Source organism: Bombina bombina, chromosome 6 (assembly GCF_027579735.1).
Source record: "Bombina bombina isolate aBomBom1 chromosome 6, aBomBom1.pri, whole genome shotgun sequence".
Classification (NCBI taxonomy): Eukaryota; Metazoa; Chordata; class Amphibia; order Anura; family Bombinatoridae; genus Bombina; species Bombina bombina.
Window position 1 is genome coordinate 518933357 of NC_069504.1, and position 16376 is coordinate 518949732.

The 16376-nt window shown below is 36.5% G+C and overlaps 1 protein-coding gene across 2 annotated transcripts in view; it reads right to left on the reverse strand.

The window, feature by feature from the left end:
* Window positions 1-2138: 2138 nt before the first annotated feature.
* Window positions 2139-16376, reverse strand: part of SH3GL3 (SH3 domain containing GRB2 like 3, endophilin A3) — a 394383-nt gene continuing 380145 nt past the window's right edge. For both annotated transcript variants that reach the window (XM_053717414.1, XM_053717415.1), the window contains one exon: window positions 2139-2847. In XM_053717414.1, the coding sequence (XP_053573389.1) occupies window positions 2642-2847 (206 nt within the window). In that variant the 3' untranslated portion in view covers window positions 2139-2641. The remainder of the gene's footprint in view (window positions 2848-16376) is intronic.

Consider the following 16376-nt stretch of genomic DNA (forward strand, 5'->3'; position numbering starts at 1 on the left):
TCTGTGTACTCTTTCCATCTCAAAGGGACCTATGTTCTCTGTTAAGCTTTAACAATGAGGGAAGCTTATTTTCCACAAAATCTACCAATTCAAGCTCCTTTATAAACTCAGGGAGGCCTAGTAAACTTATATTATTTCACCTTGATCTGTTTTCTAAACCTTCAACGTTTTGAGATAAATAATCCTTTTTTTTTTTTTGACAATTCAGAAACTCTAAAATCCAGACTAGCCTGCAAATCCTATACCTCTGCCACTTTTTTTTTCTCTAGTTCACCAATCCTACGTTGAAACTGCTTAATCGCTTGTATCAAGATTTTAATATAATTTTGGAGCTCAGACTTTACGCTATCAATCTTTGGAATAAGCGCATTAGTAATTTGCAGAATATGAGTGGAATATATTATATATTTCTTTGTCCAAAATAGAATAAGGATTTTCCATAGATTTATCTAGGGAGACCTTCCTTTTTTCTCATTAGGTTTCAATTTTGGAGACATCTTATCTTTTCGAAATAGAAAGCAACAAAGGAAAAAACTAATAAGGTTCAATTTTGTGCAAAATATTGATCCCGTCTTCCCACTCCTTAAAACCCTTCTCTACCAAGAAGCATCTACCTCTCCACTATTTAAGCTACACTTGTCACTTATAGTCCCAATTGTCATGTGTACACTTGTTAGGGAGCTGCAGATGAGAACACAAAAATGAGGGACAAACTAAATTAATGCTTACCTGATAAATTATTTTCCTTCTTGGCAGTGAGATTAGAAAATCTTTCATTACCCTATGGGAAATACTTTGCCAGGCCACCAGGAAGAGGCAAAGACAACCCAAACAGAGCATTGAAGTTTACCTCCCAATTCCCCTACCCTCCCAGTAGATCAAGCTGAGGATAAGGGAAAAGTAGAGGTACACAAGGGGTAAAGAGGTACCATAAGACACAATTTCAGGGTGGGTTCGTAGACTCTCACTGCCAAGAAGGAAAAGAATTTATCAGATAAGCATAAATTATATTTTTCTTCTAATGGCAGTGAGAGTCCACAAAATGATTCATTACCTATGGGAAACGAATAGTCACATTGCGAATTTGCGGAGTACACAAATGATAGGGAGGGAAAGGTAGGGAAGGAAGTCTTAGGTTCTTCAAGCGCGGTGGTGCTTAGTACTTTTCTCCCAAAAGCTGCCTCTGCTGAGGCAAACACATCAAATCTGTAAAATTTTGTAAAAGTTTGTACGGTGTTAGTTTTTTTCCTCCAAACATTTTTGTCTCCATTAATGTCTATGGGGGAACACATGCAAGCACGTGAAAACTCCACTTAGGATTTTTGCGCTTTTTGGGTTACTGCTAGAGCAAAATAATATTTTTTTCCAACTTGTAATACCAGTGGAACCTGAGAAGCACAAAATGGCTAACGCTAACGGAAAAAAAATTGTGTCGCACTTGTAATCTAGCCCTATGTGAGCTCTGTTCCCCCACATTAGTGTTGAAAATGTACTTTTTTTGGTTGGGGGCCAGACCTTGCTTTTAGTTTACAATATTTATTTGGATTTATAATGGAGAAGAACTACAAAAATCTAGGCAATGACTTTGGTACAAGACATACGGTACAGAGCAGAAAATGTTTTGGCTTTAAGTCCAGTTTGAAGCCCTTTTAATTTTTTAATTTTCTGTTTCTTAATGATTGTTATAAACATACATGTAAAAAAGAGGAAATTCAGCAACAAAAGTATTTAAAGCACGTGTTAAAAAGTTTACTGAATCCTGTAAAAGATGTTAATTATGCCAAATCATTTAAGTTCAACAGTTCCATTTTTCACATTAATTTCATTACTTGTACAGCTGAGTCAAAATTAAATTGCTGGCAATGAGAAATAAATCACTTTAAACTATGCCGTAATAAGATACTGTATGTTGGCAAACATACACAACTAGTATATACTCTTGATATACTATGTAATATTTCTTGTGACGATCCTAGAACTCGGTTTTGTTTTTTTGTTAAAGTAGCTACTTTTTCAGACTATTTAGACCTCAAATTATCAGCAGTTGTTTTGGGACATTACAGTGTTTGTTTGTTTTTGTCAAATAACAGCTATAAGCCTTTTATCAAACAGATTTTTATAAAGTTTCACAAAACGCAGGCTTTCAATATATTTATTAGATTTGGTCAGATAAACATGGCATGTTATATAAGACGGTTTACAACAACTTTTATAGCAATATTGTCTTCCCTTTTTTAATTGTGCAACATGTATAAGTATATTCACAGTTAAAGGTTTTTTTTACAGAAATCAGTTACTTTACAGGGACTGACAACTGTAATGAATTTTTAAAATACTAGTAGACAGCTATAAAATACTGTCTCTTAGCAGTCTACACACAGAGTCAAAATGTCACTTCTGAAACAATGCAATGTAGAATTCTACGTACAACAAGAAGGACGAAAATAGATTTTCATTTCCATATAACAGAATGTCAATGTTTTCATAAAAATAAAATTAATACAAAATAAATACATATAAAAGAGATGAGACATACTAAAAGTTGTAAGTCACTCCAGTAGCAAGGCGTTCACAGAATGCCACATTCAGACTGCTTGTGAGTCCCCTTTTGCATGGTGTCTCCAAAGTCATAGTCTGCATTTCATTGCGGAAGAGGAACCACCACTTCCACATAATTGATAGGGAAGAATCCAGAATTACCACTGACCATCCCTTCAAACCAGTTCTCATCAATTTGGTTAGTTAAAGTAATGATGTCACCCTCCTTGAATCCAAGTTCCCCATCATTTTCTGGGTCAAAGTCATACAGCGCTCGGCAACAGGGCTGGTCCAAGTGTGATGCAGAACCTGTAAAGTGTTGAAACAATACAGTTATTGAGTTAGTTATACATGATCACCTGGGGTTAGTTGTTTGATGCTATTATGCTTATACTAAAGGACAAACGTATCTACTGACAATTTTAATTGAGGTACAAACTCAGTAACTGAAAACTCCTAGAGCTATTATGCAGCTATCATGGTTAAGATTATTAACTACTCAAATACATAGCCAAAAAGCCACAAATGCCAAGTAAGCAACATTAATAATAAGAGTTACAAATGAGATTAAAAAGATTAGCTAAAGAAACTCTAATTTAATTTATAATGTTGATGTAAGCTAGAGGCTGTTACTTCATTGTAGATTAAATGGTGCTTCTGTGCTAGTTCTTAAAAGGAAAAATTAAATTTCATTATTCAGATAGATCAGCAATTTTAAACAACTTTCCAATTTACTTCTATTTATAAAATGTGCACAGTCTTTTCATATTTACACCTTTTGAGTCACCATCTCCTACTGAGCATGTGCAACAATTCCTAGAATATACGTATATGCATTTGTGATTGGCTGATGGCTGTCACATGGTACAAGAGGAGTGGCAATAGACATAACTGAAATTTGTCAGAAAACAAATTTACTACTTATTTGAAGTTTAGACTATGGGGCCGATTTATCATGGCCCAAATACATCTGTTTCCGCGCGAGCCTTCTTAAGACTGCTGCTCCTTAACTTGTCCACTGCCTCTGAAGCGGCGGACATCAATCTGCCGATCGCATACGATAGGCCTGATTGACACCCCTAGTTAGCGGCCGATTGGCTGCGAATCTGCAGGGGGCGGCATTGCACAAGCAGTACACCAGAACTGCTTGTGCGATGATAAATGCTGACAGCATTTATCGATGTCTAGTGGATATGATTGCTACAGTGGATCATGTCCACCAGACTCATGATAAATCGGCCCCTAAGTGCTGTTTGCATTGTCTTTTTATCATGCATTTGTTGATTATGCTAATCTACTGTATTTACAGGTCCTTCAAGTTTTTTAATTCTTATACCTCTAGTCATTCATTAGCATTTTTAAATATTTGTTTGAAATATTTTTTAAACACAACTCTTTATTCAGCACTTATTTTAATTGAAAGAAAACATAATATTTAATAAATTAATTATAAAGTCTCATCAGTTCCTTCGAACATGTTAGTGGAAATATAATTTTAGTTATGGACCCTGAGCGATTTGGATATCATTTAAACACATTTCAGAGAGCTGTAAAGTCAAAGAATGGACTCCAACCAAATAAAATAATTTTAACCATATATGAGGCTTGTCTGAATATACACAAATGCTACAACTTAAATACAATCTTTTGACAGAAACCGGGAATGAACAATAAAAGCTTGGGTTAAGTAGTTATGATTTATTGTTATAGAAAGGAACTATGTTGTAGTTTTTTGCTCTGATTTTAGATTTTAGAACACTGGAAGCTGGTGTTGTGTTGTAGGTAATTGCTTCGCCGCTGTACATGTTTGAAACATACATGCTCAAACTCAAAATACAATCAAAGCAATCGATGTCCAGAAAACTAATCACAAACGGGTTCTTTTCTTAATGGCCTAATGATACATTTAGATTAGAGATTGTTTAAAAACAAAAAAGGCTCCAGTAAATAAGCAGTGGGGGGTATATATGTTATATACTTATCTCTGCACAAGAATCACACTACAGAATCAGATGTCCACTGGACTGTTAAATGCGTACACAAACATATTCAATTGTTTATCAATACTTTTGAAATACCACTTTTCACAAGTATAAAGCTAAGTGTGAAGCTATGACATTAACCAATTAGCACCTATCCAATCATTAACAGACAATTGTAAGCTATCTGAAGTGACAGCTATTTTACCTTCAAAAATCATAATATGCTTAAAATTACATACCACAGCTAAAAGTAAGTACAGTATATCATAAACACAGTTGATAACTATGTGTTTTGTACTATTAGTGCACATATTATATTATGGGTTATGACCATGCTACCAGACTATTGGCTGTTGTGCAAGCAGAAGCAATCTTAAAAAATATTTCTCATTTAGGTTTGTTTATAAATAATTAATAACACTTTTATCACTTCTATTATTAGTGTGTCTTGCAAGTGACAAATTTACAACGGGGTCCTTAACCCTTTCATGCCGGGTTTAATTTGTCTACATCAGAACAACGTTCCGATGTAAACAAATTGAAATCACACGATCGTGAGATTTCAATGATGGAATTGGGTCAGGGGGGGGGGGGCAAGCCTACAATGCTAGGCATGCCCGGCATGACCCGTTCCCATTCAGTAAGCGCCATTGGCTTCAGTACAGCCAAACGGCTAGGACGTTCCATGCCGTCCTAACAGCGCTAAAGCCCAGCACAGTTAGAACGGCATGGAACTTCCTAACGTCTGGAAAAAGTTAAGGTGAAAAGGCAAGGATACCTTGTAAAGGGTTGTGTTTCTAAAACAACATTTCTGGCATTTAAAGAAAGAGTACTGATTCTGACTGTGAGTTGTGAGAAGTTAGTGTAGTCAGCCCCAAAGTAGTTCCTTGCCATTATTACCAGTGAAAGCCATTAACTTACTTTTATTGATGAATGGAACCTATTGGGTCTTTGGCAACTATCCCACAGTAGGTATCAATATCTTTGATGCTCCTCTATTTTCATTGGACCATAGCTCTAAAAAAACACCTCAGTCAACTTAATTATTTTCTCCTAATGTATTTTTTAACACCTGTGACTTTTAACATCCTCACAAGTGGGATTAAACTGCAGTCCACTATGAGGAGGTTAAAATCTACCCACCATCTCAAGAGCTTTTATTCCTCCTCACTTCCCTAATTACCTCAGTCTAAAATATGGCCAAGATAAGGAGAGAAACAGAAAAGCAGGGAAGGACAAAGCATGGTAAATAAAGGGCAAACTAAAACTGTGCCAACTGAACATAAAAATGGGTAGGTCTTGTGGACTCTTACCATCATAAAAGAAATAAATTTATCAGGTAAGCATATATTTTGTTTTCTATTATAAGGTGGTGAGAGTCATCGAGCCATCACATGTGGGATCTTATACTCAAGTGTGGAGTCAATGAGATCACCATGAAATAGAGGGAGATGACGTTAAAGCAGGAACACTAATGATCAGGGACTGCTTCCTGGAGAACTTTCCTGCCAAAAGGTGCCTCAGAAGAGAGAGTCAAAATCATAACATTTAGTAAAGGTGTGTAAGGAAGACCAAGTAGCCACCTTGCAGAAGAAAAGTTCCTGAAAGCCCAGGAAGTAGAAACAGATGTAGAAAAACGCTGGTTTTCAAACCTGTCCTCAGGCCTCCCCAACAGGCTAGGTTTTCAGGATTACCTCTGATGAGAGCAGGTACAATAACCAGGTTTACTAATCAGCTGATTATTTCACCTGTGCTCCAGTTCAGATATCCTCAAAATGTGGCCTGTTAGGAAAGCTTGAGGACAGGTTTGAAAACCAATGTAGTAGAATAATCTGTAATTCGCTCAGGTGGAGTCTTCCCCACTACAAAGTAAGCACTTCTGATGAGGAGCTCTAGCCAAAAGGCTAGAAAAACTGCTGCTGCTTTCTGGAGGTTATGAGGGCCAGAAAAAAATGCATAAATAAGGAAGAAGATTGATGAAAATCCTTAGTTGCCTGTAGGTATAACTTTATATTTCTAACCAACGAGATTATGCAAAAAAAAAACATTCTTTAGAATTTTTTGTGCTGGGCATAATGAAGGAATAACAATTTACTGATTAAGAGCATCTGAAGGAACCACCTTAGGCAGAAACCCATAAAAAAATCAAAGAACTGCCTTATTTGAAACATAAGATAAGGTGGTTAACATGACAACACAGATAGTTCTAAAACCCCAATCTGCCTTAACCTAAAGACCTAACCACCCTTAACCTATTAACCTCTAAACCATCACAACCCCAATTTCAATAAGCCCCCAAACCCATTAACCCCTAAACTGCCACCAGACCCCATAGATATAAGCCCCCTAACCAATTAAACCCTAATTCGCTACAACCCGCCAATGCAAACTATCACTACAATACTAAACTACCTAACATCTAACACCCAAGTTACAAAAAATAACAAACATAAAATAAATGAAAATAAAAAAAACAATGCTTACCAGATAAATTCCTTTCTTTTCTGGCAGGGAGAGTCCACGACTTCATTACTTACTGTTGGGAAATACAACACTTGGCCACCAGGAGGAAAGACACCCCAGCCAAAGGCTTAAATATCCCTCCCACTTCCCCTATCCTCCCAGTCATTCGTCCGAGGGAACGAGGAAAAGTAGGAGAAACATCAGGGTATAAAGGTGCCAGAAGAAAAACAAAAAGGGAGCCGCACAAACAAAGAATAACTAATGGGCGTGGACTCTCCCTGCCAGGAACGAAAGGAATTTATCTGGTAAGCATAAATGTTGTTTTCTTTCCATAAGGCAGGGAGAGTCCACAACTTCATTCCTTACTGTAGGGAAAACAATACCCAAGCTCAAGAGGACACTGAAGGAATAACAGGAGGGAACAAAAAAGAGTCCAACCCTAATCTGAGGGCACCACAGCCTGCAAAACCTTTCTCCCGAAAGCTGCTTCAGCCAAAGCAAACACATCAAACTTGTAAAATTTAGAAAAAGTATGTAAGGAGGACCAGGTAGCCGCCTTACAAATCTGATCCATTGAGGCTTCGTTTTTAAAAGCCCAGGAAGAAGCTACTGCTCTAGTGGAATTAGCTGTAATCCTCTCAGGAGGCTGTTGTCCCTTCGTCTCATAAGCAAGGCAGATGACACTTCTCAACCAGAAAGACAGGGAAGTGGCCTTCTGACCCCTACTCTTACCCGCATAGATGACAAACAAAGATGAAGATTTTCTGAACTCCTTAGTAGCCTGAAGGTAGAACTCCAAGGCACGAACCACATCTAGATTGTGAAGCAAAAGTTTCTTCATTGAAGAAGGATTCGGAAACAAGGAAGGAACAACAATCTCTTTATTAATGTTGTAATCTGACACCAGCTTAGGAAGGAAACCTAACTTAGAATGTAAAAATGCCTTATCAGCATGAAAAACAAGGTTAAGGGGGTCACATTGCAAGGCAGAAATCTCGGAGACTCTTCGAGCAGAAGCAATAGCCAATAGAAACAAAACCTTCCAAGACAACAGTTTAATGTCAACATTATGCATAGGCTTAAACGGAGCCTGCTGCAACATATTAAGAACAAAATTGAGACTCCATGGTGGAGCCATCTTTCTAAACACAGGTCTGATCCTAGTCAGAGCCTTAACGAAGGACTGCACATACAGAAGCTTAGCCGATATCTGTCCCTTTAGGGAACTAGCAGAAAGACCCTTCTCCAGTCCATCCTGAAGAAAAGATAAAATTCTGGCAACTTTAACCTTATGCCAAGAAAAACTACGCTAGTCACACCAGTGCAGGTAAGTCCACCACACCGTATGGTAGATGTGATGAGTAACTAGCTTACAAGCTTAAATTAAAGTGTTGATGACACTCTCAGAGAAACCTCTCCTGGCTAAGAGCCACGCAGTCAGCCTCAGAGAATCTAGATTTTGATAACGGAAGGAACCATGTATCAGCAGGTCCCTGCGATAAGGTAACCTCCATGGAAGAGATGAGGACATCCCCACTAGATCCGCAAACCAAGTCCTTTGCAGCCAGGATGGAGCAATTAGAATCACTGATGCTGGCTCCTGTTTGATGCTTGCCACCACACGAGGGAGAAGAGGTAATGGATGAAAGAGATATATGAGACTGAACCTCCATGGAACCACTAGGGCATCTATTAGAACAACTTGAGGATCCCTCGATCTCGATCCGTACTTGGGTAATTTGGCATTGAGATGGGAGTCCATGAGGTCTATATCTGGCATCCTTTTTTAGAATGGTTTAAGACTCGTGAGCGCTATGTGCTAAATTACCCGATAAGGAAAGATAATGAGGCAATGATAAATGGAATGTTAGAAATGAATAATTTATTTAATAAAATAGCATATATCAAATTCAGTACAATCTTTAAAATAAGGAAGTGACAATAGTTTAAAAATGGTTGGCCAACCTTCTAAAATAATGTATGTATTGATTGATTATTCGTTAATCCATAAATTGTTTAAAAATGTGGTCTGGTATTATCAGTTTTTTGGATACAATGTTCCGGTGCAAGAAACACTTGTTATACTATTTTATACATATTGTATGTAATAGTTGGGAATAAACAATCGTTATCCAAAGAAGATAATATTGTGTTTTGCAATGATCGTTGAACCTGAGTATATGTCACTATATAAGTAACGATTGAAACACAATATCGTAACAGTTATACAAGTAAACTACAATGTTGCAAGTATTACAAAAGATAGATTTTACATGTATTTTCAAAAGATATGCTAAGAATAGCGATTTTTTGATGTGTGGTACCACAAAGTAAATGCTAGTTGGTAGAAAAGTAACAGTCTCTTCTGTTTTTAAAAAACAGTCTGTATTTGAAATGTCTATGGCTTACGGTTTTAGGATCCAACTTTTCTTCCGTTTGTATGTCTCAGTTGTTTTTAGCTGGTCCGTTTCCCGTAGACGGAGATCCTGTTATTTGGAGAGAGAGGAGGAAGACCTTTTGTTGCTCCTTGCGGGGATTCTCCCCCAAATGGTTTAGCTGGTTCTTGGTCTGTTATTCTTAATTCAACAGTTGTGCCAAGGAATTGCAGTTTTCCGGTCTTTAATATTTGTTTCCCCAATGCTGTAACTTTAAGCAGTGGTTTATCAGACCTCTTCTGTAGCGGTTAGTTTTTAAACTTCACGCCTTTCTTTACAGGCTCTCTTCTATAGCCTTAGTCGATGGTCTGTAAGTTCTTCGAGATCCGTTCTTGAATCTTTCAGGTTATTTACAAGATGATTCAGTAGTGGATGTTGAGGTTAGTTCCGTACCACAGAGAACAACAGGCGATGGGTACTGTACAGAAATTATCCACAGGAGAGTGGACTGTCTGAACAAACCGCACCGCAATAAACTTCAAACAGCGGGTGTACGGAACTAAGAGAAAAACTATATAAAAATAAACGTTTTAAATATAGAAAGGCACCTTTACAAAACTAAATTGAAGGGAAAAATAGGAGCGCCAATAGGCTAAAGGTTACTAGTCAAGGTGACACAATAAGGTAATAAAAACTAAAAAAGGTTAAAACATTAGAAAAAAAGGTTTATTCATACAAATATTACCTCACATAGGCAGATCAGGCTAGCTGATCAGAGGGATATAGGGAACAAGAGTGCATAGTGATAAATTATACTGAATAGTCACCTAACTACAAAGAGCTTATATAGGTGTACAATAACAATAATGGAATAAAGTGACAAATAATCATATATGCAGGACAACAATAATAATATTACCCGGGTATATACAAATGATAAGTGTTCTCACTGAATAAATGAAAAGAATACGTATAAAGAAAAAAAAAAGTGAAAAAGTATACGTATAAAAAAATGAAATGTTCAAATGGCCAATGGAAGGTGATGAAATTAAAGTCCAGAATGGTGTCCGTTAAAAGATAAAATCCTTGAGGGGTGTCCTAAGTGGTGCTGTGCCAGCCTTAAAGATGTGGAAACCTTGCTACGCGTTTCAGCCTGTAAAAGGGCCTTTCTCAAGACATAAGGAGGTGTGTACAATAAGGCCTTATAAATGTAGTGAGTACCAATCAGTAAATTAAGAAATTACCACTAAAATAATGCAAGCCAATACCGTAATGTCAAAATGTGTTTAGTGCGTTGATGCCACATGTATTTCCGTTTCCGGTATGCGGACGTCCGGTTTAGTTTAAATTATATCATATCCGGTTTGTATACTTCTGGTTTGGCGCTATAGCTTTATTTCCTGTATTAGGGTGAGTGGATTCCATGTATGTGGAGGGCAAACTTTGCCCTATATGGGAACTACTAATCAAATAAAAGGTATATTAAATCAGTTTAAAAGATGTATTAGATCAACTTCATGATTATATGCAATCAATCTAATGAATAAAAATATGTAATCAAGTTTAAAAATACATTTTATCAACTTAGTAATTAGCTTGGCAAATCCATTTATTGATTCTATAATGTAAATGTGATCTCAATAAAAATGAATTCATTTCATCAATTAAAAAGTACCAAATTGAAAAAAGATGACAATGTGGATAAATAAGGGACAACATAAATGAAAATAAAAACAAAAATAAAAATGAAGGCCTGTATTCTTCCCAGTACTGTGCATACAAAATATAAAAAATATAAGAATATATATTACAATAATGCCACTAGTGTTAGCGAAAAAACTGACAGGAATGGCAATGGATTACATACAATTTCTCACATTAGTTATAACACATATGGAACACAATATAAACTAATGTTCGAAAATTTCACATCATACATGATGATCAGGTTCTAGTGTCCAGGACATTAGTGATTGTCACTCAAGAGGGATATAGATGGTCTAAAAAGTTACTTAGAATAATTAATAGAAATAAAAATACATTAATATCGACATGATAAATACGATAAGGGTGGTGGAAAAGTAATTCTTAATAAAACTGACTATTCAAAAGAATGTAATAGGATATTAGACGACAAAGAGACTTATGGTATATTAAACTCCAATCCCACAGATTACTATAACTATAAAAGAACTCTAGATTATCTATTGATTGAAGACAATAATTCAGGGATTCTTAACAGTAAAGAGTTTAATTATCTATCCAACAAATATCCTAAGACACCGGTTTTGTACTATCTGCCGAAAATTCATAAGACCCTAATAAATCCACCTGGCAGACCCATCATTTCTGGCATAGGTTCCCTGTCTAGCAATTTGTCAGAATATATTGATAAAAACCTACAGAAATTTGTCAAAGATTTGCCTTCCTACTCACGTGATTCTACTGAAGTTCTTAATATCCTAAACGATATAGAATGGGAAGAAAACTATACATGGGTAACGTATGACGTGACGTCACTTTACACATGCATCCCCCATTTAGAGGGTCTGAACTCAGTAGAATATTATTTGGACAAAGATCCCACTATGCCACAAGAACAGAAAGACTTCATCTTGAATGGCATAGAGTATATTTTAAATCATAATTATTTTAATAATGAAGGCAAGTTCTACAGACCACTATGTGGCACAGCCATGGGGACCAGGTTCGCGCTGACCTATGCCAACTTGTATATGGAGAAATGGGAATCCATCTTCTGGGATTCCTGCCTGGCCAGTACAGACCTGGTCCTCTACAAGAGATATATTGATGATATATTAATGATCTGGAGGGGGAGCCTTGATGATCTTACTCATACCCTTGAGGTGATGAACCAGAATCAGGACAACCTGAAATTCACCCATTCAATAAGCAAAGAATGTATCAATTTTCTAGATCTTGATATTCAAGCTAAAAACAGGACTACTGAAACATCGACATACTTTAAAGATGTCGATTGCAACAACTATATTCACCACAATAGTTGCCATCTGAACAGATGGATTACAAACATCCCCAAAGGGCAGCTCATGAGGGTTAGAAAGAACTGCTCGAATGATGGTACTTGGATTACACAATCCCTTAAATTTAAGGATAGGTTTCTAGAAAGGGGGTACGGTGAAGAACTAATTGATAGAACTATCAATGAGGTTGGTGAGATTGATAGGGAGTCCCTACTAAGTTACAAAAATAAAACTAAGAAATCCTTAAAACGGAGAAGTACCATTCATTACCCAATACAATGAGAAAAGGGGTCCCATAGAAAAAATCATTAATAGACATTGGCACTTACTAAAAGATGATGATGTGATAGGTGAACACCTGATCAGTAAACCTCAATTCATATATCGCAAAGCAAAGAATCTTAAATCCGTCTTAGCCCCAAGCATACCAACTAAGAAATGACAATATGACCGGGATCTGAAGGGCAATAAACTTAGGGGTTTCTTTCCCTGTCATTTCTGCAAAGCCTGCACACATGGTAAAAAACCCGACAATTTTAAGTATCATACTAACCATGAGCAGTTTAGTATCAAAGAGAAGATCCGATGTACAGATAAGTTCGTCATCTATTTGATAGAATGTGGCTGTGGCCTACAGTATGTAGGACAAACCACACGCCACTTGAAGGACAGAATCAGGGAACATCTCCTCCAGATAAAATGGGGAATAACAGACTTACCCATTTATAAGCATTTCAAAGATCAACATCAAGGTAAAGATGACACCTTTAAATTTATGGGTATCTGTAAGGTATTGAGAGACTGGAGACGGGGTGACATTGAACAAAAAATGCTCAGGATAGAATCCAAATGGATCTTTAACCTTGACTGTATCTACCCCAAATGCCTAAATGCCAATTTTGAAGTAGTCCATCTATTCTAGTTAGTAACATCCACTTCTAACATGGTGTCTGTTCCATCTGTAGAAACCCCCATGTAGTACTACTACTGACCATAGATTTTTAATAATAGTTCTTATTATTAGTGATTAAAGACTGGATCTAGATTTTATATTGTAATACACTCAATAGAGGGGACATATACTATTAGGACAGGTGTATCTTTGCTCTCTAGACATTATTAAGTTCCATACATAACTTGTATGTATGTTCGTACTAGCTTGGAATATATTGGAAATTTTCTATATTGTCTGTAATTTCTTTATTGTCTGCAATTGTAATCCGTGTGCTCTCTTATGACTCATTGTCTGATATAATACACCTCAAAGGAGCATTAAGGACCATGTCATTATCTAGCCTATATAAGGACAATATGGGCATGCCTAAGTGCGAACCCACATATCACATTAGTGACCCATATTTAGTTACCCATTTTAAGTAATTGCTCTAGCATTTATTTATTTTATAACATGTTCATGTCGATATTGATATATTTATATTAAATATATTAATTATTTTAAGTAACTTTTTAGACCATCTATATCCCTCTTGAGTGACAATCACTAATGTCCTGGACACTAGAACCTGATCATCATGCATGATATGAAATATTCGAACATTAGTTTATATTGTGTTCCATATGTGTTATAACTAATGTGAGAAATTGTATGTAATCCATTGCCCCATTCCTTTCAGTTTTTTCGCTAACGCTAGTTAGTTATTGTAATATATATTCTTATATTTTTTATATTTTGTATGCACAGTATTGGGAAGAATACAGGCCTCCATTTTTATTTTCATTTTCATTTATGTTGTCCCTTATTTATCCACATTGTCATTTTTTTTCAATTTGGTACTTTTAAACTGATTTAATATACCTTTTATTTGATTAGTAGTTCCCTTATAGGGCAAAGTTTGCCCTCCACAAACATGGAATCCACTCACCTTATTACCAGAAATAACGCTATAGCACCAAACCGGAAGTATACAAACCGGATATGATGTCATTTACGCTAAACCGGAAGTCCCAAACCGGAAGTATACAAACCGGATATGATGTCATTTACGCTAACCCGGAAGTCCGCGTACCGGAACCAGAAATACATGTGGCATCAATACGCTAAACACATTTTGACGTTACTGTATTGGCTTGCATTATTTTGCAGGTAATTTCTTAATTTACTGATTGGTACTCACTACATTTATAAGGCCTTATTGTACACACCTCCTTATGTCATTGATCCTACAAGGTTTCCACATCTTTAAGGCTGGCACAGCACCACTTAGGACACCCCTCAAGGATTTTATCTTTTAACGGAAACCATTCTGGACTTTAATTTCATCACCTTCCATTTGCCATTTGAACACTAAGTTTTTTATATGTATACTTTTTCATTTTTCTTTTCTTTATACATATTCTTTTGATTTATTCAGTGAGAACACTTCTCATTTGTATATACCCGGATATTATTATTATTGTTATCCTGCATATACGATTATTTGTCACTTTATTCAATTAGTATTGTTATTGTACACCTATATAAGCTCTTTGTAGTTAGGTGACTATTCAGTATAATTTATCACTATGCACTCTTGTTCCTATATCCCACTGATCAGCTAGCCTGATCTGCCTATGTGAGGTAATTTTTGCATGAATAAACCTTTTGTTCTGATGTTTTAACCTTTTTTAGTTTTTATTACCTTATTGTGTCACCTTGACTAGTAACCTTTAGCCAATTGGCGCTCCTATTTTGTCCCTTCAATTCATTTCATATTTGGGGATTTTTGTTAGGCAGTCCCTTCATAGTGAGCTTGGTTATTTTTATCCAGGTGCAGTCAATTACCATTTTCTTACCTTTACAAAACTAATGGCTGGGGCACTCACCACCTCCAAGACCCAGACAAGTTGTCAAGAAACGCTCCTCAGAAGTGCTGTCTGCAGCAGGATTGTAAGGAAGTGAATGAAGCCGAACCCCTGATCACATGGTGCGCAAGGCAGGACTTCCCTGCTATGAAAAAGTATGCAAAGCTATTAGGAGCTGCGCAACTCACAAAAGTGAAAGTTAAAACTGCCTGTTCCTGCCAAAAGTACACAGTCTAAATGAGCCCTGAAAACGTTCTTCACAAATGTTAAAGCAGTATATAAACTCCCCAAACTGTTCCCAATAAACTCCCACTGAGGAGATATTAACCCTTGATCCTACTAAGGTATAGAGGAGTCACACTGTGACCCTATATAAGGCGTCCCTGCTATATGAAAATAACACAGACTTACCCTCCAGGATCCGTGCTGTGGAACAGATACAGCGTCTCAAGTGTGACAGCCTTGTAGCGATGCTCTGACAGGGACCTGAGTGTGGAAACGCAAGCAGTGTAACTCGTTAACACTGAATGCTCAGGAGTTGTTAGACAGTCTAGATTCTAACTTTCATCAATACTCTCACTGAGAGGTTTACATGATTGCTTAAAACTTCAGTCCTCTCTTGAAGGGAACATACCCATTAAGGACTATCTGAATCTTCTGACACTTCTCTGCCATCCTCCTCTAGTGACGAAAGGCAAAGAACGACTGGGAGGATAGGGGAAGTGGGAGGGATATTTAAGCCTTTGGCTGGGGTGTTTTTGCCTCCTCCTGATGGCCAGGTGTTGTATTTCCCAACAGTAAGGAATTAAGTCATGGACTCTCCCTGCCTTATGGAAAGAAAACACATTCAGGACCGGACTGGGAATAAAAAGCAGCCCTGGAAAAAATGTAGACCAGCCCTATAATTCGTCAAAGATATATATATATTTATATATATATATATATATATATATATATATATATATATAAAGTGTGTGTAATATTATATATTTGTGTATATATATATATATATATATATATATATATATATATATATTTATATATTTGTGTATATATATATATATATATATATATGTAAGAGTTGAGGGTCCCAGACTGCAACGCTCATAGAATGGAGGAAACATAAACAAAAAACAAATTATGGTGCAGTATGACTATACTAGTGCTGTAGAGTAAATCCGTTTTATTTTGGAGTGTACTGTGGTTTCTTA